General features: G+C 41.9%; 1 protein-coding gene across 6 annotated transcripts; it reads right to left on the bottom strand.

The window, feature by feature from the left end:
• Positions 1-846: 846 nt before the first annotated feature.
• Kmo (kynurenine 3-monooxygenase) lies at positions 847-27,474 on the bottom strand. Of its 6 annotated transcripts, none has more exons than XM_052201181.1 (15): positions 27,387-27,474; positions 24,526-24,595; positions 24,137-24,234; positions 22,859-22,948; positions 18,467-18,515; positions 15,326-15,413; positions 13,509-13,674; positions 13,032-13,103; positions 11,796-11,917; positions 8,640-8,787; positions 7,197-7,254; positions 5,349-5,431; positions 3,649-3,750; positions 3,500-3,559; positions 847-2,282 (listed from the first exon to the last, which is right to left on the bottom strand). In XM_052201181.1, the coding sequence occupies exons 4-15, from the start codon at positions 22,925-22,927 to the stop codon at positions 2,103-2,105; spliced, it is 1,197 nt and encodes a 398-aa protein (XP_052057141.1). In that variant the 5' UTR covers positions 22,928-22,948; positions 24,137-24,234; positions 24,526-24,595; positions 27,387-27,474; the 3' UTR covers positions 847-2,102. The 6 variants fall into 6 exon arrangements, with proteins under 6 accessions (XP_052057141.1, XP_052057137.1, XP_052057138.1 ...); XM_052201177.1 differs by lacking the exon at positions 27,387-27,474 and adding an exon at positions 27,186-27,380; XM_052201178.1 differs by lacking the exon at positions 24,137-24,234.
• Between the last annotated feature and the right edge of the window lie 364 nt (positions 27,475-27,838).

Genomic DNA, 27,838 nt, shown 5'->3' with positions numbered 1-27,838 from the left:
CCTCACCAGCTCCAGCCAATGTATGATTTAGTTCTCATTGTTTATCAGTAGGTTCCATGCAAGTACAGAGGACACCTTCCCACATGTCATTGCGCATACCTGGAGGAGAACAGAATACCCCCAAATATGCTCCAGTTTGCAGGGTTGCCTTGAGTCGGAAGTCACTGAAATGAAGCAGAAGAAAAACCTCACCCCACCCCACCCCCACTTGCCAAGGTGACTTTCTAAGGATTGCTACCCCAGGGATTTCAATCCTTCGCCATGTCTCTAAAAGTTTACTTCCTATTGGAGATGATGTAAGTCAGAGCTTTGTAAACCAGCTCACATTTCTTTTGAAATGTTTTTTTTTAAATGTACTAGGTGTTTATTTAAGCTCTTCCCCAACATTGTTGCATATCACGTCCCCCTTTTAAATATTCTTTCGTTTTTTAACTTAAAATTGCATCATTCCTTCCTTCCTTTTCTCCTTCCAACTCCTCCCATGCACCCCCTTGCTTCTTCCAGAAATTATGGCCTCTAAAGACTTAATTCTCTTGTAGAGGCAAGTCTGTGTGGTTATGTGCTCATGGGGCAGCAGCCCAAGGAAGCCGGAGGGGTTGGATCCCCTGGAGCTGGAGTTCTGGGCAGTTGTGAGCTGCCTGAGATGGGTGCTGGGAACTGAAGTAGGAGCCTCTTCAAGAGCAGCACACGTACTTAACAGCTGAGCCATCTCTCCAGCCCCAGAGTCAGCTCACTTTCTAAGTGTCTCCCATGTGCATATAAAATATACATGCTCCTAAACTTCAGTTTGTTTTCCTTTGACAATCTGCCTGTTATATTAGCCACGGCCAACAAACTTAAGATAAATAATAGAAACAGTTATTCTGTTTATTTTTGCAATGCTGGTGAATTTAATCCAGGGCCCTATGGGTGTTACATAAGCAGTCTCCCACTGAGCTACATCCCCTACCAGGAAAACAATGATTTTTCTTTCCCAACACATCAAACATAGATGGTTTTGTTTGTTTTGGTTTGGGTTTTTCTTGTTTTTTAAATTTTGTTTTTGTTTTCTTTTAAAACAGGGTTTCTCTGTATAGCCCTGTCTGCCCTGGAACTCACTCTGTAGACCAGGCTGGCCTCGAACAGAAATCACCTGCCTCTGCCTCCCAAATGCTGGGACTAAAGGCGTGCACCACCACTGCCCGGCTCAAACATAGGTTGTTAAGGCTCAAGAATGTCTTTGACATTATGGAACATGCTCGTTTGTTTTATCTATATTTCCTCGGTTTTTGATTTCCTAGATGACTATTATTGTAGCTCTCAAAATTGACAATGAAAAGAATTTCTAACTGTCCCAGTCAGCCAGCCTACTAAAAAAAAAAGAAGCAGAAAGGGTGTCTGTGTGCTCTAGTGATGAAGTTAACTTCCACTTCTGTCTGTGGGACAGTCAAGGAATCACTTCTGTATGTCTGAAATGGAATAAACTGTGTCTCCATGCTTCTGGAAAACACCTTCCCATCTCCTCTCCCTCTGGTATGGTATAAATTTATTACTACAATGACCCTTTCTTATCCTTCATTTAAGATGTCATTAATGGCCCTTTCCTTCTCTTCAAAAGAGTAATAATTCTGAGGCCTGGGAACTGAGAAATAAAACAGATTTATGCTGGAACTTGTTGGAACACCCTGTCTCTCATTCCCACCTCTACTTTTTAGCTAGTGACTATGAACCGCAAGCCCCATCTATTGCTATAAAGAGGAAGTAGCACTAGGCAAGCAGTGGTGGTATTCAGTCGTGAGTGTTGTTGATCCTATTTTGTCCTCTACTGGAAAAAAATTGTCTTTTGGGAAGTGAAAGAGATGTTGGTTATTGCATTTTTAAATTTAAAGTGACCCAGCCCAAGCATGCAAACTGAGAGACACTGTAAAAACAGCCCTCTTCCCTTGCTCAACTAACAAATACCCAAACCCCACACCAATCTCAATTCTATGCTGACAATTAGATTCCAGTAGTGAATTGGATATGCCAATGGAAACATGCTTTTCCCCCTTGATATTGAAGAGGAATCAAACATTTGCTTCCCAGACCTTTGACACCATGGTTACTGAACTGGGAAATCTGTCCTAGTAACTCCATGGAACTTGCGGAGAAATGTCTGTGCTCCTATTCCAGTAGCCAATGGTTCCAATCCAGGCAGGTCTTCTCAAGAACTCCAGAAGCCTCGGGGGCAGATGGTGCACAAATATGTAAGCGCTTCCAACGGCTATCAGGGACCCAAGGATAAAGAGTCCTCTATTTATTACCTGCAAGCACAGGAAAAATCTGAAAACTATCCATCTAGAGGTTAGGTCTTGAAATAAACTTCATCCCTGCATCACAGACAAGCACACAATTCTCTTCCTATATCATAGGCAAGCACGTGATTCTCTACTGCTTTTAATAGAAAGCAGCAATTTGCTTGCTTGACTTCTGCAAGCAAACTTCAGTGTTTGCCACCACTGGCTCTTCTCCTTTGTGTGTTTATATTTTTGAGGTCGGGAACTCTATTTTATTTGGTGTGTATGTGTATATACATGTGTTGTGTGTGCACACATGGGAGATATGGGACACCCACTTTTATGGGGGTGCTGGGAGTGTCTCATAATTATGCAGGAAGTACTTTACCCACTGAGCAATGTTCTCAGCCCCTATTTTATCATTTTTATAGAAGTAGAGCTTATAGGTAGATCTTGGAACCGGTCCCTACACAGTGAAGGGATCTAGATAAAATGCTAGCCTGGGTGTTTAAGCCTTCTTAGGTCCCTTGGATTTCCTTAAGTTCATTTTCTTCCCATTTCAGCAGGATGCTGAAGGTCCTACTTGCCTCTCCAGCTTCCAAACAGCCATCCTTATGCCCTGGGCCTCCTAGCTCATGTCTCTTAAGTCTTTCTCTAACCTACTCCTATATTCTCCTTGCAGTGGCTCACAGAGCATCCGCTACCTTTTCTGTTAGCCCCTGAGCCACATGTAGTGTAGGGACAGCATCTTATTCATCAAAGTACCTGGTGCAGAATACATGTATCCAATAAAACTATCAATAACTAAAGTTCCCCAAAGCAGTCAGGAATTGGAATTGCATTCAGTAGCACCTCTGGCTCTATAGCTCGAAATGCACGCATCGCCACGTTCTGCACTACATTCCAGTAGGCAGAGTTTTATAAATGTCGCAGTTGGGTCTCATTTTACAAGTTAAGCCCACAAAGATACCACATAACGCAAAAGTTGAACAATGGATCATGTAGCTAATACAAAGCAAAAAACTGAGAAAAAAATCAGCCACAGTTTCCTCTTCAATTTCTTGTCATTTTCCTGCCCCCACCCCACCCCCGTCATGTAGAACCTGTGCTCTAAACAGATAGGTTTTATCTGGAAGATAAGCATATCTCCATCCTGTCATGTCCATCTCTTCCTGACATATATGTGACCATAAAACTGTATGACATTTCAACACATCATGTTTTTCAACAGTCTCTTTTCCAACCTTTTTTTGCCAATGCCAGCGCAGCACCGCCTTGTGGTATCTTATTCTGGTGAAGGCGACCTGCAGGGAGATTTAAAAAGTCATCTGGAGTGTTCTCTAATAGCTAAACAGAGATCTCTAATGAGGCGAAGTCTTTAATAAGTCCTCACCATGGTATAGAGAGGAATGAAGGTAGACGGCATAACTGCATGAAGACATTTATCCAGGAGCCTTTGAAACAGGAACCATCTAGAGTTGACATGTGCTCGCATCTGTAATGACAGGAGTCTTAAAAGGATACCTGGAATGAAGCACCTCTCTTTCCTTACAAGAGCACACTACTGTTCCCCATTCACAGTTGTCACAATAATGGATGCTAACAAAAGAGTCAAAATCTCATTTTCCTAAAAGTGATTTCCGAGCTCTCTTAAGAAATTTCAGTAGTACAAGGCATTGCCTTGAAAATGAACAAAATCTAGTCTGGTTTTACTCAGAAGACAATTACAATATAAAAATCTTTTTTTTTGACAAAAGATTTATGGGACTAGAATTTCTACTGATCTATGAGCTCAAAGATCTGATCAATTTCTGTTGCCCGCTACTTAATGGGCAACAAGGATTACTTACAGCCATGCCTGTCCTTGTTTATATTACTTCTTAGAACACAAAAGCGTTGTAGCCATGTAGGTATCTAGGTTTGGCTGTGTGAGTGAGTGAGTGTGTGTGTGTGTGTGTGTGTGTGTGTGTATGTGTGTGTGTGTGTGTGTGTGTGTGTGGGCACGCTCGCTTCCGAGCTTGCATAAGTATGTACACACATGCACATATGCATAAGTATGCACACTTCTATTTGCATGTGCACACAGAGACTAGAAAGGAGTGCTGTTCTGTCACGCTCCTCCTTATTCCAGGAGGCAGGGCCTCTCAATGAACTTGGAGCTTCGCTGACAGCGAGCACGGCTCTCACACTCAGCAGCTACAAGTGCATGGCCCTGCCCAGCTCTTTTCCCATGAGTCCTAGGGAAAGGAACTCAGGCCTTCATGCCTGAGAAGCGAGTGCCCTCATCCAGAATCATCTCTTTACCTGTGACCTATTTTTAAAGTCAGGCAATATATATCAACAATGTCTTCCAGTGTCTTCTAGAACTCTGTCATATGTGATACAACTACGCACCAGTTGAAGCCCACATTATTTCGTTCTGTCTTTGAGAGAAATGGGAATGGTCAATATTTTCCCTGTTTATTGTGTAAATTTCTTCATTCCACTATTTTTAAAGTAATAGCAACCATCATTCCTCATGAAATTTTCATGGGACTGGCTTAAAATGGAATGAATGCATAAGTCTTAAAAGTGCTCAGCTTTCTGATCAAGAATTTTGTTGCTTTGCCACATTTTTTAAAATTTTATGGTATTCTAAAGACTGACTCAGGATATCCTGTTAAAAAGTCATTTGATTTTTTTTAAGATCCCACGATTATTTTAATATGTATCTCAAATTCATATTTCAGGAGAATAGAGTCTGGCTAACTCCTAAATGCCTGAAATTTGGATCTGTGAAATTTTAGATATTTATATCATCCTCAGCTATCTCATTATCTTCTACATATTCCTGAAATGCAGGCAGACAGGATGTGTAGGAGTTTTTGCCATTGGCTCCATAGTAATACTCTACCAATGTTTAAAGAATGCTTTGTGTGTGTGTGTGTGTGCACATATGCATGCTCACATGAGTCTATTTGTGTGTACATGTGTGTTCTTATCCATACATATTCTTATGCAGCATATAGGAGATAGGGCTGGATCAAAGGAAAAAAAAAAGACTTCTGGTCTATAGGTGAACCATCTCATGGAGTGGACCCAAATTTTGCTCACCTCTATGTAATTGTACATAGACAGGTCTGAAATTGCATGGTCATCCGGAATCCTAAATCTTGAGAATTCAGGAAGGCACATACCTAGAAGCCAAAATTAAATAAAACATATACGTGTTTAAACAATCTACCAAAACAAAATGCTATGGAGATGACTCAGTGGTTAAGAGCACTGGATGCTCCTCTAGAGGTCCTGAGCTCAGTTCCCAACACCCATCTTGAGTGGATCAGATCCACCTATAACTCTAGCTCATATCTAATGCCATCTTCTGGCCTCCAAGGGCATCTGTGCACATGGGGTGTAAAGTCACACACAGGCATACATATGCATTAAAAACTATTTCCAAAAAGCAAAATAAAATAAAATCTTTAAAAAAATGCTGGTATCCAGCTAGGTCAAACTAAAGATGTTCTCACTAGCAACATTCAAATCTTGTAAGAACTCTTGATTAGAGGCTGGAGAGGTGGCTCAGCGGTTAAGAGCTCTGACTGCTCTTCCAGAGGTCCTGAGTTCAAATCCCAGAAACCACATGGTGGCTCCCAACCATCTGTAATGGGATCTGATGCCCTCTTCTGGTATGTCTGAAGACAGCTACAGTGCACTTATAATATATATATAAAATAAATAAATAAAATCTTTTAAAAAAACTATTGATCACTACAATAGTCTATAAGTATTGAGCAATGTCTACTGAGTATTTCTGTTGTGATCAAATAAATCTTACAATTAAAGCTAATATTAGACTATTGGTTGCTAAAACTTCCCTTATTTCACAAATGGAAAATAATTCATTGATTATAGTTAGTTTATATTGTGAACTAGATCAGATTTAGGATTACCATGGGAACACATCTCTGGGTGTGTGCCTATAGGGATGATTTTCAGAGTCGTGGAACTGAAGGGAAAAGATCTACCTTTAATATAGGCAGCACTACCCAACGTGCTGGCATAATACAATGAATGAAAAGGAGAAAGTGGACCAAATGCCAGCAAGCCTCTCTGCTTCCTGACTGGGATGCACTGAACCTCCTGCTTCTGCCACCACCGTCAACCCATTCCCATGAACCATAGCTCCTTGCTCTGTAAACCGAACCTTTTCCTCTTCAAGTTGCATCTCTAGTAATAAAACCAAGTAACTCTGCCTGGTCATGCAGCAACTTTAAATGATGTTCATGCCTTATTTATTCTTTTTTCGTGCTTCTTTGGGGGCTTAAGTGTTTCTGAGGATGTGTTGTGAAGGCTGTAAGCAAAGGTAGGCCACTGAGGTGGGAAGGGAGAAAAATGCACCGCTCCACCATGATTTGCTGCTCTGAACTTTTATCTGAGTGAATCAATGCGCGGTCCTTGTTGTAGGCTGGGTCCCTTGAAGGCCCATGTATAACATACTTGCTCATTGGGTAAGGGTTGCTGTGCAAGGGTGGGGCCTGACAAAAGAACCTTGGGTCACTGGAGGCATAGCCTTGGAGGGGACTGTGGATCACAGGTCTCCCGTCTCTCTCTTTCTCTTCCAGACTAGGAGGTGAGTGGCTGGTTGTGGTGCCTCACCACCATGCTGCCTCTCCACAGGCCTAGTGCAAGGGGGCCAACTGAATACGAAGTAAAACTTCTGGAGCTGAGAGCCATGGTAAACCTTTTCTCTAAGTTGGTTATCCCAGGTAATGTTAGAGTAATGGGAAGGTGACCATCATGGATGGACCTCCCTGAATCCTGGGCTTCCCTCTCTGATGCTCACTGTCTGGGATAAGCAAGGCCTGTGGCAGAGATGTTATTCAAGTGCCAGGATCATAAACAGGCCCACACCGTTAATCTCCTGGGCTAATCCATGTCCCACTGAGAAAGTGTACTTACTAAGATCATTATTGAATTTGTCCATTAACTCATCAAATACCAAGCAGTCTTCAAAGCCCTGAACCAAGAAAAAAATGGTCAAAATGAGGCAGAAATAATGAACCATCTCATAGCAATTATGAACAGAGCTAGTCTTGGCAGGAATAATGCACAGGCCATGGATCCTTAGTACATAACAGATAGGTTCTTATCTGATGGCTAATCATGATGCAAAGACCAGCAGCTGGACCCTGGTTCTGTCTTTGTCCCATTGATATCTGTAATGAGTATAGTGATTCAGAAATTAATGGAAAAAGTCAATACATCTGTGATTCAGGTAGACCCCAATACTTCTTTAAGACTAGCAATGACATGTCTCTATCATGAGTTAGTTTTAAGCTATTTGGGCCTTTAAAATTCATGTTAAGAATTATTTCATGAACTAGGCATATAATCCAACAGTAGAGGGCTGTATCTGCCACACATGAGGCCTTAGGTTCAATCCCCATTGCTGCTAAAACAGTTAATCATAGGATCAAATTAATTTTGTTCCTACAACTCAAACCTAAAGTAAATGTTGAACATGAAGAACTTCAAAAACTAGAAAGATAATACTCAGTGCAAAAAGATTAAGAACCCTGAGCACTGTGCTCCCATCATCTACAAATTCAAACTGCAGTTTTAGACACAATAAAATCTATATCTTCACATCAAATATAGTGATAGCATTTGAAATAAGCAATGCTTGCAGATTCTTTATGATATGGCAACTTTGACATGTGATTACAAATAAGGCCAAGGCAACAGTTTTCAATTTTTTACTTAAAAATAACCTGTTTTCCCTCTCCAAGTATTGGAATGGACACTTGATAAACCTGTAGTATTACACTTGAGTGGGTGGTTATCAGGTACAGTATGTAATACACTTTGTGTAGCGACTACTGGAGGCAAGATTTGAATTGTGCCAGAACCTGGGCGTTTATACACAATGCTACAACTGATGATTATCTATGTTCCTATGAATCAAAGTGCTTGCAACTGCTTTGTGAGAAAGTCACAAGCTATTTGTACTTGGAATAAAGTCCTCTTATTAAAGCAATATATGACTAGTGATTGCTAAACTATTATCACATATACATATATATATACATATATATATATATGCAAGAAGTTAATGAGAGTCCTTAATATTAACATTTAATAAAGAGCACTATATTTTAAAACTCTCTTTCTAAACATGATAGCAAGATTGTCAAGAAGGTAGTAGTATTCAGTCATAAGCTGTGCATTTCTCTACTGAGGTCTTGTATCACATGGTCTGGATCCTCAGTGGAGATGAAGTCATCCTGACTAAGCAACTGGAGTGTCAAGCAAATGGGCTGTTTTCTTGGGACTGTGAGGAGGCTTTGGAGCTTTTAGACATTGGAATATTCTAGGAACTTTCCTACAGGAAAAAGAACTCACCGCATTCATTCCTTGCCCAAAAAATGGGACAATGGCATGGGCTGCATCTCCCATCAGCACACAGTGTGACTTCAGGTGGAAGGGAGAACACTTAACTGATATCATGGGCTGGGCAGGCAACAGAAAGAAATCTCTCATGAGGGCTTGCCTTTGGAAGAAAGCAAAGGGAATACAAAAAGGTTACTTGCGTGCCAAGGAGCACTAATTTTTTCCAGATTTATTGGCTTTATTGCCATGATATCTTGATGAAAAAATATACAAGAATGCCAACAGTAAAACAACAAATGAAGGAAAGAAATGCACATCAATGGAAGAGTGCTTACTTAACATATGCAAGGTCCTGGTTTCATGTCCAGAAACAGAAGAGGGAAATTGAAATTTCTTCTAGGCTTAAATTCCACTATTCTGGGGCTAAGGAGATGGCTAATTTCATAAAAGGCTGGCCATGTCAGTATGAGTACCTGAGTCCACAGTAATTTCCATGCAAAAATTCAAGTATGGTGATATCTGTGTAACAAACAGGACATGGCTGTAGTGTGTTTATCTATAATGCCGGTACTGGGTGCAAGCAGAGACAGGAGGGTCCCTAGGACTGAATGACAACCACTCTACTGCCAGAATTTGGGCATTTATTTACTGTGCTACAACCAAAATGTTTGTCGATGTTTTGTAGAAAAGATTCACAAGCTACTTTTACTTGAAATATGTTTCAATCACCAATACAATATTTGACTAGTGATTGTCTAGATTGCCTATTCATCAAGCCCCAGGTATTCATCTTATTGGCAAGCTAATCTAGTCCATAGACAAGCTTCCGGTTCAATCAGAGACCCTATCTTCAAAAATATGGAGGAAAGCAATTGAGGAAGACATCCACTATTATTACACTTTGACCCAGAGAGATGCACATATGTGTGGACACATGAACATTTGTATCTCCTCCTCATGGACATGTATACATACAACATAAACATGGATACACTCAAGTCCACTATTTGGATTAGCATTATTTGTGATAATGCTGATCACATACAAAAGAATAAGTCTGGCAGCACTTAAATAATTTGAAATGAGACGTGTATATATCTTGTCATAAAACCATTGTTATGTACATGAGTCACAGTGTTTTCAAATGTATTATTATGTGTTAGACTGTTTTCAAAAACACCAATGTATTTTAGACTCTTGTGAACAAATGTCACAGTGTATTTTACTAGACCACAGCATATAGATACTAAGTTAACATGAATCTTTGTGTATTAGGAAATGAATAACAGTAATCAAAAAATTCTGTCTGGGGAGGTTTTAATAAGTTGGACAATATTTACAAGACTTCAATGGACTGAGGTCAACCCAACATCTCTCTGGGTGAACATGATGACTATAAACACAAAGACACGTCTGATATTTGCGAAGCAGTCACAGAGGTTTTATAGAAACTATACATTCAGAGACACTATGTGTCCTCAAGAGTCTTAAGTCTGGGGCTATCAAGCTGACTTAGCAGGGGATGGTGTTTGCTGGCAAGCCTGCTGTCCTGAGTTCAGTCCCCAGGACTACATGATGATGGAAAGCAAGAACTGACTCCTGCAAGTTGTCCTCTCCTGGGCCTGCATGCCCAGTGCCCACCTTCCAACAGATAAACAAATATGCAATGTAACTTAGAAAACATTTAAAAGAACATAAAGTCTGGCTAAAGATGTAAGAAATGACCATGGAACAATTTTAAACTATATAACAACTAAATCTGGTGTGCAGATAGGTTCTCCTCAGGGATGAAAAGTTGTGGATTTATATAGACCAGGAAGCGGTAACACCTGGCAGTTTTTAAGGCCTGGATTTATATAGACCGGGAAGGGGCTAGGGTCATGCTTTCCCTTTTACACGGCTGTGGATTTTGTAACTCCACTATCAGGAAGGTACCCTGGTAATCGTCTCAAAAGTCCAAACTGGGAAGTATGAGGCAGAAGGGAGATTGAAATATTCCTCTAAACCAGGCCTGGTGGCACATGACTGTTTTCTCAGAATCAAAGGCTGAGGAAGAAGGACTCGGTTCCAAGTCAGCTTGGGCTACTCAGAAACAAAACCAACTCCTGTTCCTCTTTAGCCTGATTGCTCATGTGTCCCACATTCATGTGTAAAACCCAAATCCTCCGTGTGGTGGTAGTTTCAGCCAGGAACTTGGAAACTAATCCACTCACTCACTTGTGAGCCTAGAACCCAGATCAAATGGCATTTGTGCCCTTACAAAAGCCCCTCAGTCATGGGAGTTCTCGCAGGTAGCAGGCACCCTTTCTGTGAGCCAGGAAATAGCTCCCACCATGGTGGCTTAATTTTGAATAGCTCAGCTTCCAGAAACTGGGAGAGATGGTTTCTGTCACTTCTAAGTCACCCAGTGTGTGGTAGCCTAGATTGGTGACACTCTTCCTGTAGTATTGCTCTGTCTTCCTGGAGCAAACACTGGAGTAAAATATAAGCTAGGTGTTTGCTCTGTTGCGGGGAGGGGGAAGGGCGCTGGGAGGAGTTAAAGCAAGCAAAGTCCTTCAATGGGAACATACAACGGAGTACTATGTAGGAAGTTGCTGACACAGGCTGGACAGATGAGCAGTAGATCATTAGGCAGCTAGCTAGCTAACTCCCTCTGCCAGGCACCGGCCAGAACCTAATTGGCGTGGTCCCTGTGCTGACCAATTTCTACAAGGATCTTACTCAGTCCTTCACCAACCCGCCCAAGTAGGTGGGATCATGGTTGCAGCATTTCACCATGAGGAGCCCCAGGCATCAGAAAACATATGACTGATGTTTTATCAGGGGACAGGCCTGAGCCCTGCATCTGATGTGCCACGCACATATCTCTATCTCCCAAAAAGAAGACAGACATCACGAGAAGAAGAGTCTTGTGGCCCGGGGAGCCCGAGAAAAGCCTGGGGATGCTTGTGTGCTTGTGTTTTCGGGATACACTGAGCACATTTTTTTTTTTTAACAGAATCTCCACTTACAACAGAGAGCCCACTTAGACTTTGCTCTAATGCTATTTTTCCAGCCAGTGCATTTTAGAAAAAAGAAATTGTTTTGAGAAAGATTGAAACAGTTTTGTTCGAACATGAACCATTAGAACTAAAGAAACGAAAGGTGCGGTTTCACGTGGAGACTTACTCTCCCATCAGAGGGATAGCATCTGGAAAGTTCTTCTGGAAGAAGTCCAGCACATCCCTATGCGTCGGAAGTTTTTCAAACTCCTCAAAGGACATGAACAAGGTGCATGTGAAAGATTTGTCCTGAGAAGGAGAGGAACAGGGTGAGAGAGAAAACACAGCTGTGGTGTTGGCACCAAGAGTGGGCCCCTAAACCACAGGGCCCTCGCTGGGGCTAAGATGTCCTAGAGGGGAATTTCCAAGTCAGCTTTATCACTTTTCCCTGGAGGAAGTCTTCACTAAGTCTCAAGTGCTCCTTGCCTCCCCAGTCACCAGAAGAAATGCTACCCTCTTCCATGTTCACCAAGTAAATACTGCAGTCCTTAGATTGCTTAGATTGGTCAAGTGGGTTTTTTTCCCTTGTTTTCTTCCTCTTAAGACATATTGATCCTGTGATAGACAGTCACAGGAAGAAAAAGACTACCAGACAACACACAGCAAGCTGGCTATATAAGGAAAAGACCCTGGAGACTAATGAAAGAACACACACACAGACACACACACAGAGAGACACACACAGACACATACACATATACACACACAGACAGTGACACACACATATATACACACAGACACACACAGACACACATACACACAGACACACACACAGACACACACAGACACACACACATATACACACACAGACAGCGACACACACATATACACACATACACACACAGACACACAGACACACACAGACACACAAACACACAGACAGACATACACACACAAAGACACACAGACACAGACACACATACACACAGACACATAGACACACACACACACAGACACACAGACACATAGACACATACAGACACACAGACAGACAGACAGACATACACACACTTGCATTTATACCCTAATTTCCCACACACCTTAAAAACTGGAATTTCTTTCTAATAACTAAATAATAACCTAAGTCTCCCTATTGTTGTTAGTGTGCCCAAGTGCTCCTGGACTGCACCTTACCTATGGGCCCTTCATTATTTACATAAGTACAGTCTCCTTTCCAAAGTAAATATTGAACTTGCTTCTCTTTCTTCCTCAGAAGCCCAAAACATCAAAAACATAATCATTAAATACATTAAATAATGATGAGATGAACTAGGCATATTAATGTCCAACACAAAAGTAAGTGATAAAATATTAATTATAGATGTATATACATGTAGCCGATAGGAATCTATCTGTACATTACCATGTTCGGAAGGGCGATCATCATAAAGGCGTTTCTAGGCCAAATGTGAAGATAGTTAGGTTCCATGGCATACTGCAGGACAAAGAGCACAGGTTCCATTACAGTAGCTCATCTCACCTGCTGCTTCGCACCTGCCTCTGCAGCATTCCAGATCATCCCCGTAGGTACGGTGCATCACATGCGTTTTACTGCGACTAGCATGATGCTGTCTTAGAAAATACTTTGGGTTTCATCCTTAGGCAAGCTTTTCATAACCATTTATTTCAAGATTGGAGAGCATGCTATGATAAGATACTCTTTCTCTTTCACCTTGTCTTTCTACACACATAAATAATGCATGTCAATATACATATGTATGCCTATGCACATAAAAATATATACATATAAAACGGATGTGTGGCTAAAATCCCCATGTGCATGTGGGATTCTGTACAATTGTTTTATCCATAGTGCTTTAATATATTGGACAATTTATACCTCCCCATTCTTAGGCGGAATTGTCAACTCCATGTACCCATGGGGGATATATTGCTGGCTGTAGTCAAAGCGGGGCTTCTTCATGAGGTGGGCTCTGACAGTTGAGTGGGCTCCATCACATCCCACAATGAGGTCACACGTGACATCTTGGGGAACTTTGTCAGGTCTGAAAAACAGAATGAGCCATCACAAAAAAATCTAGCAAAAGTGGTAACATGTTTCTACGTGGATGTAAAAAGCAAACTCTAGAGGTAACTCCAAAAACTCACTTTTACACATCTAACTTGAAGGTGGATTTTATCTAACTTAAATCACCAGATTTAAAATGCAGACCAAATGCTTGCCCCAGACATGGTTTTGCTTTTGGAAATGAGAATAATGTTCATCTGCCCTGATATTAGAGACAAACGTGCTCTCCAGAAGTGTGTGAGCTGAAGGAAGGAAATGTAGAGGGAATGGGAAGCAGTCCCAGGGGAGGGGCAAGCACGTCTCTAAGTCCCAAGTGTGCGAGAGAACTCAGGAGCCTCTGCAGAGATGTGACCAGGATTTGCTCGAGGAAATATGCTCAGCTTCCATAGAGGATTCCGACAGTGAGCCTAAGAACAGAACACACTGGTCTCCCTCTAAGCTTGGCTCCAGAGTATCCGTATCTGCAGACACTCAGGTTCCTTATGTAAAACAGCACACTATTTGCCTGTGTCCTATGCATGCCTTCCTGGATGCTTCAACTTCTTTCTAGAAATGCTGTGTGAGAGGCTGCATCTTTAGGGAACAAGGACAAGAGGAAAAGTCTGTGCATGATCAACACAGAGAAATTTTATTTTTGTGCTTTCTTAGCGATGCAAATCTCTGTGTTGGATACTTTTAATCTGAGGCTGGTTGTCCCAGTGATTAAAGAGTCCATATATAAGGATTGTTAACTGTGCAATGCCTAGAAGGCCAAGGGGGAGGAGAGAAGGGACATTTTGGAGACAAAGGCAAAAGTTTAAATTCCTGATTCTGGCAAAAGGAGAAAATGATTTCTTCCACTAGGAGGATGACAATGGATAAACAGCAGTTTCAGGAAACTGACTGTTCAGTTTGAAGTGGAAGAGAGGACACACAGGAGAGGATGGCAGTAGCCACATATGCGATGACAAGGGCTGGCCACCATCATGCCCCAGGAAGAAGAAAGAGACTGTATAACCAGGAGAAGAAAGACACAGTGGTGACAATGTTCAGATTGAATGGGTAGAAACGGGGGAGGATGCACCGTAAGCAACTGTGACTATGCTGCAAGAGTACTAGGAATGACAATAGAGATGAACCAGGCATCTATGCATCTGAGATAATGCCACTGTTCTGTCATTGGGACATCACTGATGAGGAGCTTGCTGAGACCAAGGATGAGAAAAGAGTCCAGATGTGCACGACAACGCTAGAATGTGAATTTACAAATGATTGTGTAACCATGACTGGATGCATGGCATTCTGAGAATGGGACATTTGAGGACATAGAACTGATGGAGGGGCAGGGAAATCACACTATGGAAGAGGACAGGAGACACAAGGCAGGCTAAGGCCACCTATTTCCAAAGAGGAGAAAGTCTGAACCAAGAGTGGTCTCTGGAGAATGGAAATGAAGAATTACCAAGTCTGAGTATTCAGAAAGTATCTGGGATTATTCCCAAACAAAAACTCCGTGGTTGTGAAAACATTTTGAATTTTCACTTCAGAAATCATTTAACACTTCTAAGGAGCCAGAGAACAAAGTTTATAAGCAGAGTTCTCCATTCCTGCCCTTGCCCTCTGAAGCCAAAATCCTGAATAGCAGTTACCCAAGCAGGGTGAGTACCCCTTCCTCTGGAATGCATTTCAACAGCTTGTGGCCAAAGTGCACCTTCGCATTGGGGTGGGACTCCACGGCTGAGGGAGGAAACAGAAGGTAAACAGAGCAGAACTTCAACTGTAGCTTCACGAAATCACACGGAAACGATAGTCACTTTCCATGAACAGTAAACAGAGATACCGCTTGGTTAATGATTTGGTTATTTGCCAGGGTCTTACTTGCTAAGTAGCACAGTCTTGAGCTCACCGTGTACCCCAGGCTAGCCTTGATTTACAGTCCCCCAGCTTCGACCACCTGAGTGCTGGGCTTCTGAGAACCAGACCAGAGAAGATACTTATACTTTGTTTCACCTGTATTTGTTAAAATGGTAATTTGGCAACTGTTTTGTGGGTAGCCTGGTATAATTTTTAATAATATAGACAACCACAAATCAGCTGTTGTAACTTTTGAAAAACCTGCCAAACTCTTGCACCCTTGTGACTGTTTGTGCCCTTGAAAAGAAACAGTTGTCGCATGCATTATTATTATAGCTGCCTTTAAGGCTTGATTTGTGACTAGAAACATTCAACCATTATGAATGTTCACTATGTCGCATGCGCATTTACAGTCTCTGTCTCCTCTTGGCTTCCAGTTCATGGTATTATAAGTACAACATATTAACACCGAGAAACTGCAGAACCAGCAGACCTTAGTGAGGTGGTGCCTGCCTGTGATCACATCACTCAGGAGACTAAGTCAGGAGTCATGGGTTCAAGGCCAGCCTGAGCTACATTGTAAGACTGTCTCTAAAACAAAAGGGAATTAAAAATATATGAAGTTATTTTTGTCTCATTGCTGCAGAAATCAGAGTTTATCTGATATAGTTAGGGTATCTTTTTTAATTAACTTTTTAAATATCAGGTTACATAAAGCTATGCCCATACAAATAGAATATTACACACATGGATGGCATTTTTGATCCCAAACTGGACGTGCAACTATAGGAAATTCACTGGGAAGAATACTACATAAGAAACTTGAGAATTACTTTTAGAAAAAGACCTTTACAAGTGTCTTGATACAGGAATTATTGAATGTCCCAAACACATTAATCTGTGTTTTCCTTATTATTAATACTGAATAAATGAACAAACCATGAAAGAGTTGTCCATGACAAGCAGATGCATCTGAGAATGGTTTTACCTGCAATGCTTTTATAAGGGTGGTGAATTAGGTTGAGAAAAGTAAGTATTTATAACTGGTCAAATATATGGAATGGGTGGATCACATGGTTCATGCCTTGCAAAGAAATGAAGAACTTTATATGCCAAACAATGCTTAGATCAGGGATTCTCTCTCTCTCTCTTTCTCTCTCTCTCTCTCTCTCTCTCTCTCTCTCTCTCTCCCTCTCACTACACATACATACACATATACACCATATATGTGTATATGTATATATATATATATATATATATATATATATATATATATAGAGAGAGAGAGAGAGAGAGAGAGAGAGAGAGAGAGAGGTGTGTACCCTTTTGGAAATATCTGCCATGTATACCAAGACTGTACCTTTTTTATATTTCAGCTTTTTAGTGTTAGCATGTATTTCATATATATATTAAAATTAGAAATTGAGTAATTGAAGAGCAAAAACTTTGGAATAAACAGACTAAAGTTCAACTCTAGATTCTACCACTTACATCAGTGAGATCTAAGATCTCTAAGCTCCCATTTTGCTGTTTATAAAGCTGAGATAAACTTAATTCCCACCTAGCATAGTTGTTGAAAGGATTGTGGAAATTAATCCTCATGAACCATTTGCTATAGTGCCTGGTTCTTCAGCATCAACTTTCTATAATCATGATTAAATTCAGAGGTTGTTGAACACATCTGCTACATTGCTACTTCTAAAAACTGTTTGATGTTTATCTTCTTTTTAAAGATCAACAGGGACGTGTGCAATAAACTGGTCCCCTCCATCTACCATCTAGCTAAAAGACAGATCCAAATATAACTGGAGATGAAATTAATTCTGTGGGACATCTAATTTTTAAGAACTCCAAGGCTTCTAGGCCGCATCAAGAAGGGTTGGTTAAAAAGGCAATAGAAGCTCAACAAAAGGGAAACGAAGCTTGGTACTGAGACCTGAGTCAACTACCCAGGGCTGGAGAAGTCGTGGAGCTAGAGGAGAATCTACAAGCACCACTCTCATAAACTAGCATAATACTTCCTTACTCCCATAGATAAGTGTAGTTCTTACCCCTCATGAAGGAAACTTCTCTTTACAACAGACAGAGACCATTACAGAAAGCCACAACTCATCAAAACAGAGTTGTGAAGCCATTCCAAAGTATACACATATAAAACACTGTTGCATGTAAGGCTCAGGGAGCCTCATGAAAGGGGGTGGAGAGACTGTGAGAGGTGCAGGCTCAGAGAGTTTGGGTCTCCTACTGTCAGAAGCTACAGCCGTAAAGTCTCACTGCATGCCTGTTGAAACATGAGTGGACAGCAGCAAAGTGGACAGGGGAAAGCCCATGGGCCTCAACCTTTTGCAGAAACCTCTAGGCAACTAAGGGATGCCAGGAGCAGGAGAAGCCAATTGGCTTTCCCAGGGAGGAGCACACCAACTAGTTATCCAGAAAGCCAAATCTTGAGATCCTGCATCTTCCTCTTTCTCTGTACCCTCTACGCAACCTATTTGGTCTCCTCCAGATGTGAATCTGCCCTTCCCTTCACCACACAGCTTTCTAACTTTGCCTGAGCCTTGGTTTGGCATTGAGGGACTATGGCAATGCCCTTGTGGCTGTAACCTTTCAGTCTACGTATCTTCTCTCCCTGACATGCACGTCTGATAGAGCACCTAGCAAGTTGTCAGCTTATGTCTCTTGGACTGTGAGTTCTTGACTGAACAACGTGTAGCAGAATTGCAATGTCTATGGACTAAATTATTTCACTTAGATAATTGATGAGATGAAGAGAGACTTTGTAACAATCTTACTGCTACTTTTCAAGGGTCCTGTAATGTATGTGATCTTACTTTCATAACCCATCAAAAGAAACAGCAACCAAACTCTACTAAGTCATGTGAGAAGCCGAGTACTATGGGTTTTACCAATCTGGTGAACAAAAGCATTAGGCTTACCAGTCAGTAGATCCTTGTTTAACTTTTCTCTGCTTATCGAAAGGATATACTGCAAGAAAAACAAAGTGGACATTGCTTCTGGAGAGTGAGCAAATGTAACTTTACACAGCAAGAAAAAATATTCACTATTTAGCTGACATTTGTAAACTAATTTTAGAAACATTTAGATAAGTAGTATGGTCACAAGGATGATGATAATAAACAACTTTAATAAAATATTCTTAATATAATATCTAAAATTTTATTTAAGGTATTCTCAAATTTTGATACTATAAAAGTCAAACCTTCTCATACCGTGAAAATATTAGTTCCATTAACATAATCTTAACAACATTGTAAATTGCATATTTCCATCAGAGCTCCCCAAATATGGTTGCTACATGGTTTCACTACTGATAACACTGGAGCAAACGCACATGTAAAAATGTGTACCTTCAAGGCCTTAATTTCAGAGAAAACTGTGTGGCTGCAACACATGTTGAAGGATGCGGGTGGGGGAGGACAGCCTCTTGCTATGACATATATTGGCTATTTCAGACTTTGTGGTAAGATGTGGTTGACTGTCCTGTAGTGCAGTGCACATGTGGTGTCCATGGACCATAATGCTTTAAGCATCAGTTAAAATGTTTTATTTTTAGTTTGGTTTGAAAGCATAACCAAAAATCAAGTAAAATTAAAAACTGATGCACAATAATAAATCTTGGGTTGCTTAGCATCACCTTCACACAGATAAAGTTATAAAAAGTTAAGTTTAGATACTTATTTTTGATATAGCATATATACTTATCAGGGACCATGAACATCACAATTTAGTCTCATGAGTTAGAGTGAATTTGGGGTAGCAGTGGCCCATGCCTTTGATCCCAGTGCTTGGGAGGCAGAGCCAGGCAGATCTCTATGCATATGAGGCCAGCCTGACCTACAGAGTGGGTTCCAGGACAGCTGGGGCTACAAAGAGGAACCCTGTCTCCACAAACCAAGCCAAACAAACACACACAGATGGAGTCAGAATGAATTCATTGTTTAACTATTTAAAGCATATCATTTTTCCAAATTAGGGAAAACCACAGAGCTTTTTAACACAAAAATGCTAACTTGTGGCTCTTCCTCTTGTTCTGAACTAGAAACTTGACCTTAATTAATCACATCTAAACTTGGTATAAAGATGGCTCAGTTGTCACCCAGTGACAGTAGCTGAGGAGGTGCCTGCTGTTAGGAGTAGCTAACTTAGCGCATGTGTTCAGAGTATACAAGGCCAGGCAGGGGATGTGACTTATCAGCATGAGCAAGGCCCTGGGCTCTACTCCAGCACTGTAAGGAAACATAAAGGAGGATAAGAAATATTCCAATTACAATGCTTTGTTTAAGGTTTAATGTGGTGAAAAGATCCTTTGAATGCTAGTTATAGGGCTTTTGTGCCATCGGAATCAATAGAACAGATCAGTCCAGTAGGGCCACCAGGACTTCTCCACCCCATCTACTTCAGCTGTCTGGACGGTATTGCCCCAGAAGCAAGAGCCAGTGTTGTTCCTGCCACAGTACATGCCTCTAACACCCATTCCAAAAAGCTAATCCCTAGAGACCACTATGAAATCAAACCCCACAAGGATAAGAGCCAAGTTAGACCATTTTATTCGGAGATCAGTAATGCAATAGTTTTAGCGCAGACTGCTTCAAACACAACATGGTGCCCTCAGAGGAGAGTGCTTCCTACTAAGGGAGCATGGGAACACAGAAGTGTAGGAGTGTGACCACCGCTTTGTCCACACACCTCCGTGTAGTACACGGTATCGTCACAGTTATCAGGGCAGGCTGGGAGGGAGAGGGGAATGTGCAAAAGCCAAGGAGCATCTATCTGTACATGGTGTAGAGGAAAGAGTTGAGAGACCAACAGCTAGAGGAGGAAGGACCAGAAGGATCTGGAAAGGTTTCCACATCACCGATATCTAAGCAGAGTATCTTGTGCTTCCTCCATGGCCCAGAGCGCGTCCGTAGATTCTCCCTCTGTCCCTCTCTCCCTCCTTCTCTCCTTGTGTCCCTGACTCCCTCTGTCTTTGTGTGCTTGTGTGTAATGTTGAGTGTGGTGGGCATGGAGGACACTGAGTGTCCTACTCTGTCATTCCTGGCCTTATTCCTCTGAGACAGGCTCTCAATGAACCTGGAGCCAGTTACAGCTGGCTAGCCCTGGAGATTCTCATGTCTGTGTACCTCACAGCACTGGGATTGCAGGGGAAGGTGTGCTTGTGCCTGGCTTTTTATGTGGGTGCTGGGTCATTGAGGGAGTCTCTCTCTCTCTCTCTCTCTCTCTCTCTCTCTCTCTCTCTCTCTGAATACAGGTGCCCTTGGAGGTCAGAAGAAGGTGTTGGGCTCCCTGAAGCTGGAGTTGCAGGTGGTTGTAAGCTTCCCAATGTGAGAGCTGGTACCTAAACTCAGAGTAGTAAGTGCTTTTATTTGCTGAGCCGTCTCTCCAGCCTGGATGCTAGGGAATTGAACTCAGGGCTTCATGCTTGCCCAGCGAGCGCTATCACTCTCTGAGTCCTCTTCCCAACTCCAATGCATGCTCTTTTAAGGACGCTGTATGCATGGAGACTGATAGAGTGGTGAATTTCACATCTGGATCTTGGTGGCAGCTAGCCAATCCTGGGTGAGAGGGACCCAGGTGCCAAGAGGCTGCAGGTCAAGAGAAGGCTGTTTTCCTAAAGATGTGTAGAAATCTTGGGGTCACAAGGATGACTGGATTTCCTCAGGCAGAGCAACTGAGTGGTTCAAAGCAATCCAGGCAGTTCTTAAAGGGCAGGGTGGCCTTTGTATTTAACTAACACACAACAGATGTCAATGTAATCATGCAGGCACTGAAGGATGAGTGTGGCTGTAAACTTAGCAGTCACCCAGTTTATAAGAATTGAGAAATAGCAGCGGAGGTGGGGGAGGGACCGCTTCCTATTGTAGTGAAAGCTCTAAAATTAGAACTCCCACACACACCTGCTTCCTCTTGGGGAATAAAGATAGCATGGCGGCCTCTGGTCCCAGTCACTCTTTATCTAGCTTCTCTGGTTTTTGAACTACTACTATAATGTCTTTGTTTACTGATAGGTGATTCACTCGGAGTGAGCTCAGTTGGACAGCTCAGCCTCCCCAGGATGCTCTGCAGTAATCCAAAAGAATAGTGTGATGAGAGTGTGAATCAGACAGCAATGGGATTGGCTGTAGGCAGCACTGCCTGGCCTCCTGGTCACACTGCTGAAAAGAAAGCTGCCTTATTTTTGCCTCCATAAGTCTCCCATGGGTCTGTGGGCTGTTTCCTCTTCTATAAAGCATGGCAGCTGGATTCAAGTTCAATAAATCTAAAGATTCTGCTATGCTAGAGTGACCTTACATCTTCTCTCCTCCAAAGCTCTGAAGTACACTTTGCATTTCAGATTTAAGTCTTAGAAATGAAGTCTCACCCAGTTTTCTTCCTCTTGATTAGGTTAATTCTGTTTTGATTTAAAATTCCTACAAAGTGTTTCAAACTTTCTCTGCAGCTTTCTTGTGAACTGTAACTTCCCCCTTTCTCAAAACCACTTTTCCATTTCCTGTCCATACCACACAACAAAGTTTCCCTTGTCTTATTCTACTGATGTCTCTTCCCATGAACCTGATGGCTGTCCCTTGTCCTTCAGAAGAATGTGAACCTTACTCGAGTTCTGTGCTTTACAGGCATGGCGCCATAAAAATAAAGCAAATTGGGAATCCCCCTCTCAGCAATGGATATTTGGAACCTTCATTCTCTCTCAGAGAAATAACCTCAAAGGGTATAATTAGATGTAAATATATTTTCTTCCAGTTATGAATGTCAGCATGAAAAACACAGAGCAGGATAATGAATTTGCTTTCAAAAACTACATCACCCTCTGGCCTCTGATGTTTTAGAAATTATAAAGCATTGAAAACATTTCTCGTTCATTCTATACAGTCTATTATACGCAAACCCAGGGTAAAAGGGTCATTTAGAGGAAGGCAACTGCAGCCCAGAATGCTCCAGAGTTGTCCTTGTACATGATACTCAACAATGAATAACATGGTAATTTTCTTCTAATTGAAAAGGAAGTTGGAGACGGGGCGGAGGCAGGGGGACGTCCCAAACAGCTGGGCAGCAGGAGCCCTGTGCAGAACAGGAAGTGGCCTGGTGAGATTAATAGCAGCAGTCCAGTTTTTGTCATGGCGTTGTTGACTGAGCCCTGGCTTGAGCATCAGCTATGAACTAAGTAGGTAACTAGTGCCTAGACCAAGGCTTGAGGTACCTGAGTCAGTACAGGGGAAGAAAGGAGGGGCACCCACACAAGAGGCACACACAAGCATCGGGCTCAGTCAGAATTTTGCATTCTCCCACTGGGTCCAATGTAAACCTACCTGTGACTTGTTCCCATAGGGAATTGCAGACTTCTTCCCCGAAAGAGAGTGGATCATTCTGGCTTTCATGGGCACGCCTTTGGAAACGATCTGAGAAGAACCAGAAAGAGCTGTTTCCACCAGTCTGACATACCATCCCAAGAATTAAATAGATGTGAAATTAAATGTGATTTAACAGTTAAAGCCCTTAATGGGACTCAGGAAGCTCGACGTGGTTGGAAAGTCGTGCTGTGAAAACCTCGCTCCTGAGTGTGTCAAAGTTTCTTAACTTGGAAGAAAAGGAATGTTTATCTGGTTTCAACCAGATATCACAGACTACAGGGTGTGGCTGGATGTTAGAGGGGACTGAGTTGGGGGCCAAAGGATTTCCTTATGGCTATGGAAAGGGTCACTGTGAGGAGAGAAATTGAAATCCGCCATACTTTTTGTTGTATCTCCTTGGATGTGTATTTCCTGGTCACAGATAATATTGCATGAAATAGCAAGTGACCCTGCCTTCAAGGTCCTTTTCTGACTTCCCTCAGTGATGGTCTGGATCCTGTAGGATGAGAAGGACCTTTCCTCTACTGATTTGCTTTTGATCAGAGTGTTTCATCACTACAATGGAAAGGACGCTAGAGCATCTTACCCACCCAATCTGAGACCCACCTTCCTATGAGAGCCTAGGATGAGGTATGACATCAGATGGGGTTGTAGTGTCATGTCTGTATCTCACCCTATCCACGAATCTCAAGCTTTCACACCCACCATGTGTTAAAGGTTTACTAGCTTGTCAAATTTGCAATTTCCATGCCTTCGCAGAATGAATTTTCAGGTGTAGGTTGTTGGCATCAAATAACATTTCAAACTAGGATAAAATCAATGCCATGGGATTGTTGAAAACCATCAAGTATCATCTCATCTTCATGAAAGCATTTGTGAAGGTCAGAGTAGTGGCTCAGTGAGTGGGCATCCTTGCTGTGTAAGAATGACCACCCCACAGTGGCAAACTCAAGACTCAGTGAAAGACCCTGTCATGGGAGGATAAGAGAGAGCATGGTGGAGTTGGATGCCCAACACTTTTAGCATTTGTAGGTACTAGCATGGGTATGGTCATGTGTCATACATGAACACATAGTGCTACATCACACACACATACAACACACAAACACACACATACATACAAACCCACATGTATACACACATGCACACATGCATATACACCCGCAAACACATACATAGACATGTGCACACACATGCACATTTTTTTAAAGAAAAAAAGTTGCATCAACGACGTACTTGATCTTCTAGACCAATGGCTTTCAAGGCCTGTCGTCCTCTATAAGAAAGGGCCAAGTTAATGCTTCTTCCACGTGTAAATTTAGCCACCCGAATATCTAAAAACAGGGAACAGACTCCATATTACACACACTTTTTTAAATGATGCGAAGGAGTGGGCAAATCCTTGTGTTTGAGCAACTGCTCAATTCAGAATCAAAATGAAAGACTCATGGATAGAAAATATCAAGTGTATATTAGTATTCGATTAAATTTAGATCACTGAGGTTTTAAAATCATTCTAATATCTTAGATTGTTTTTATCAAAACATTTGTCTTTTATTCAGAAAATATAAAGAAACAGATTAAGGACTCAGAAGCTCTTCTCCCATCTTCTATTACCAGCTTACCTTCCCTAGCTTCGTACACATCAACCTGGAAATTTCTCTTTGCAAGAAAGCAGGCATTCAGTGCTCCAACCTAGAAATCAAAACCATCTTTTTCATGTCTTCATTTAGTTCTGTACACACACAGACATTTTTGTGGAAAACACAATGTTTTGTATGGACAACAAACTGTGTAGTATACATGGGTCTCCCTGGCTGTGCTAGGCACAGAATCTCACCCAAGCCTGTGGTGGGCTAAGGTCTGCTTCCATGACATATTCCATTGCTGAGATAAAAGTTGACGCTAGGATCTAGGGGGAAAAGGATATCCTGAATGGTGGGTTTATTTTGGTCCTTTCTAAGGTCGGAAGCTGAAGACCCATGCCTCCTCGTTAGGTTTCTGAGATATTTTAGGGGCATTATTGCTGCCGCCCTAGTGTCACCACAGGACAGCTTCCTAACTTGCTTATGTTTATCCTTAAAAACTCCCCAGTGGGGGAAGAAAAAGGGGCAAGGGGGGAGAGGGGAACCTGATCTGACACTGGGGGAGGAAAAAGACCATCCCACAGTCATAACTCAGACCCACAATTGTTCCTTTCTGAAAGAATTATAGGGATAGAAATGGAGAGGAGCCCAAGGAAAAGAAGGCACAGCAACAGGCTCAAAGTGGGATCCAGCACAAAGGGAGGGCCCAAGGCTTGACACTATTACTGAGGCTATGGAGCACTCACAAAAAGGGACCTAGCATGACAGTGATCTGGAAGACCCAACAAGCAGCTGAAAGAGTCAGATGCAGATATTTGTACCCAACCAATGGACAGAAGCAGCTGACCATGACAGTTGAATTATGGAAGGCTGAATGAAGCTGAGGGCGAACCTGTAGGAGGACCAGCAGTTTCAAGTAATCTGGACCCCCAGGATCTCTCAAATACTCGACTACCAAACAGGCAGCATACACCAGCTTATATGAGGCCCCAAACACACATACAATAGAGGACTGCTGGATCTGTGTTCATTCAGAGATGATGCACCGAACCCTCAAGAGACTGGAGGCCCCAGGGAGTTTAGTGGTTAGGTGGGGTGGGGGTAGGGACATCCATGTGGAGACAGGGGGAGGGGAGGAAGTATGGGATGTAGAACAGTCGGAGGGTGGACAGGGGTTTGTGGGGTGGGGAATAAAATATGGAGTATATGAAAAAAGTTCTCAACATTCTGTGTCTAGTTCCACATTTGTCTTTCCTCAAGGCAAAGGAAAGATCTAACCTCTGTTACTCCAAACAAAATAGAATTCATTTTGCTTCTTGGCTCATGAAATCATCATGTACCAGAAAACATGAATTGTTAGATCACTTACTTATTACTTGTGATTATTATGTCAAGTTAAATATTCACATTATGACATATATTCAAGAGAAGACTCTGTATGTGCAAATGAAGGAACATGTTAGAATGTTTAAGAAGACTTTTTTCATAACTGAATTAAAAAGAAATTATTCTTCAAGCATTCTAAATGGCTATTACAAAGGAATGGACAAATAAATTCCGGTATATTTATGCAAGTAAATGCATACATATGCAACTCATATGTAACTGAGGCTCAAATGAAGATAAATGAAAACACAGACATATGTATTTAGCTGTCAGAGCTTGTTTTATGGCTTGGGATTCAGATTTTACATCCTGAATATATTTTCTTTCTTCAGCTGCTGTAGAAAGTGCATGCTTTGGAAAGACTGTCGGTGTCATCCTCGGTTGTTAGGTGACAAAGTGACTAGGAAGACAGGGAGATGCCATGGAAATATGTTGTGTGAGCCTCTTCAAGCCTCTGCTGCACTGTTAAGGCACAGCTGGGTTCCTGACCACAGGGAAAGGATGGAGGGAGGAAGAAACTGGGCAGGCACAGCAAGGAAGACGTGGTGAGGGCAGCTCTCATCTGGACATGGATGGTTAGCAACTAATGCTGCACATACTTTAAAGCACTGCACCAAGGACCTAATAGTAAGCAGGGAGCAAATGACCAGTGTGGGATACATTTTTTTTTTTTGCATGTAGGCAAGACAGGGTTCTGTGAAGTACTTCAAAAACCCACCAAGACTGTTAGCAAGATAAAGTCAGAGGGTGTAGAGTTAAAACTTCTCTGAGGAAACCAAGCCCATGTAAAACCTTAAAAGATGGAGGAGGGTTCACAGAAACATCACAAGTGTCCCTTGACCGCTTGAACAATAGACTTCCACAGCCCATCAAAGTCCATACTGTGTGCTGTTAGGATGTTCTCAGGACAGAATGACAGCGACACATCTCAGGGCAGAACGAGTGGGTAGCAAAATGAAAGGCCACACAGAGGACCTGCTTAAACTAAGGGTTGCAAAACCAAACCAAAAGGGAGGAAGGAACAGGGACGGAGATTAGAAAGGGTGAGGAGGAGAGAGTAACTGGTAAGTATTTTATACTGTGAAACTGTCAAAGACCCAATGTAGTTAAAAAAAAAAAAAACCTACAGGAAGAATTTTATTTAGCTGGAAACATTGAAATGATAATATTTACAGGAAAAGAGGAAATATATTTGAACATTAAAAGGTTTAACTATTCGAATCAACCATCCACACACAATAAACAATCATTAGTGAGAAAATAATAATAAAAATAAAACACCCAAAAAGCAATAAATGCCTGAACAGTCTCACCAAACCACCACCGATCACGGCCACTCTTTTCCCTTCAGTGTCAGACGATGCCATAGCTGACAGAGCACCTCTGTTCAGGCTGGAACGCTCTGTCCTACATGCTGATGTTTTGCGAGCTTTTTATTGCCAGAAGCCCAGAGCTTTTGTGAGCCAGAAGCAAGGTTTGGTCAAAGCTCACTTCCTCTGATAGTGTTTACTCACTAGAAGCCCAAAGTCCAATCAGCTTGGCTCTCGGGGACAATTCACTGTGATAACCAAAATTTGAAAAACCCAGTCACTTTTTCTTTTTAAACAGCAACCTTGGGGCTTCTCCTTTTTTCTAAGGTGTGTGTCAGTTTCATTTGCATTCAAAATATGGGTATGCATGAGACTTGTGTGGTCTGAGGTTCCAAAGCATCTTCCCCTTCTCAGAGAGAGTGAGATGATCTGGATTCACAGCTAATTCCTGCTGCCGAGACCAACCAAGAATTTGACCCAGAAGGTGCTTGTGGGTTTATTGCCTTGAACTGTCTCTGTTGGAAAACATTCTCTGCTGTCTTAATGGTCTCCTGAGCAGGATTCGTAGATGTGTAACCGACGGGCCAGATCTTAGCTATGTTTTTTTCTTGTACAGGACTTTAGAGTCTAGCTCATGCTTTGCCATGGGCAAGATG

The sequence above is a fragment of the Apodemus sylvaticus genome, chromosome 12 (assembly GCF_947179515.1).
Source record: "Apodemus sylvaticus chromosome 12, mApoSyl1.1, whole genome shotgun sequence".
NCBI classification, from domain to species: domain Eukaryota; kingdom Metazoa; phylum Chordata; class Mammalia; order Rodentia; family Muridae; genus Apodemus; species Apodemus sylvaticus.
This window is presented reverse-complemented; position numbering and strand designations above follow the sequence as displayed.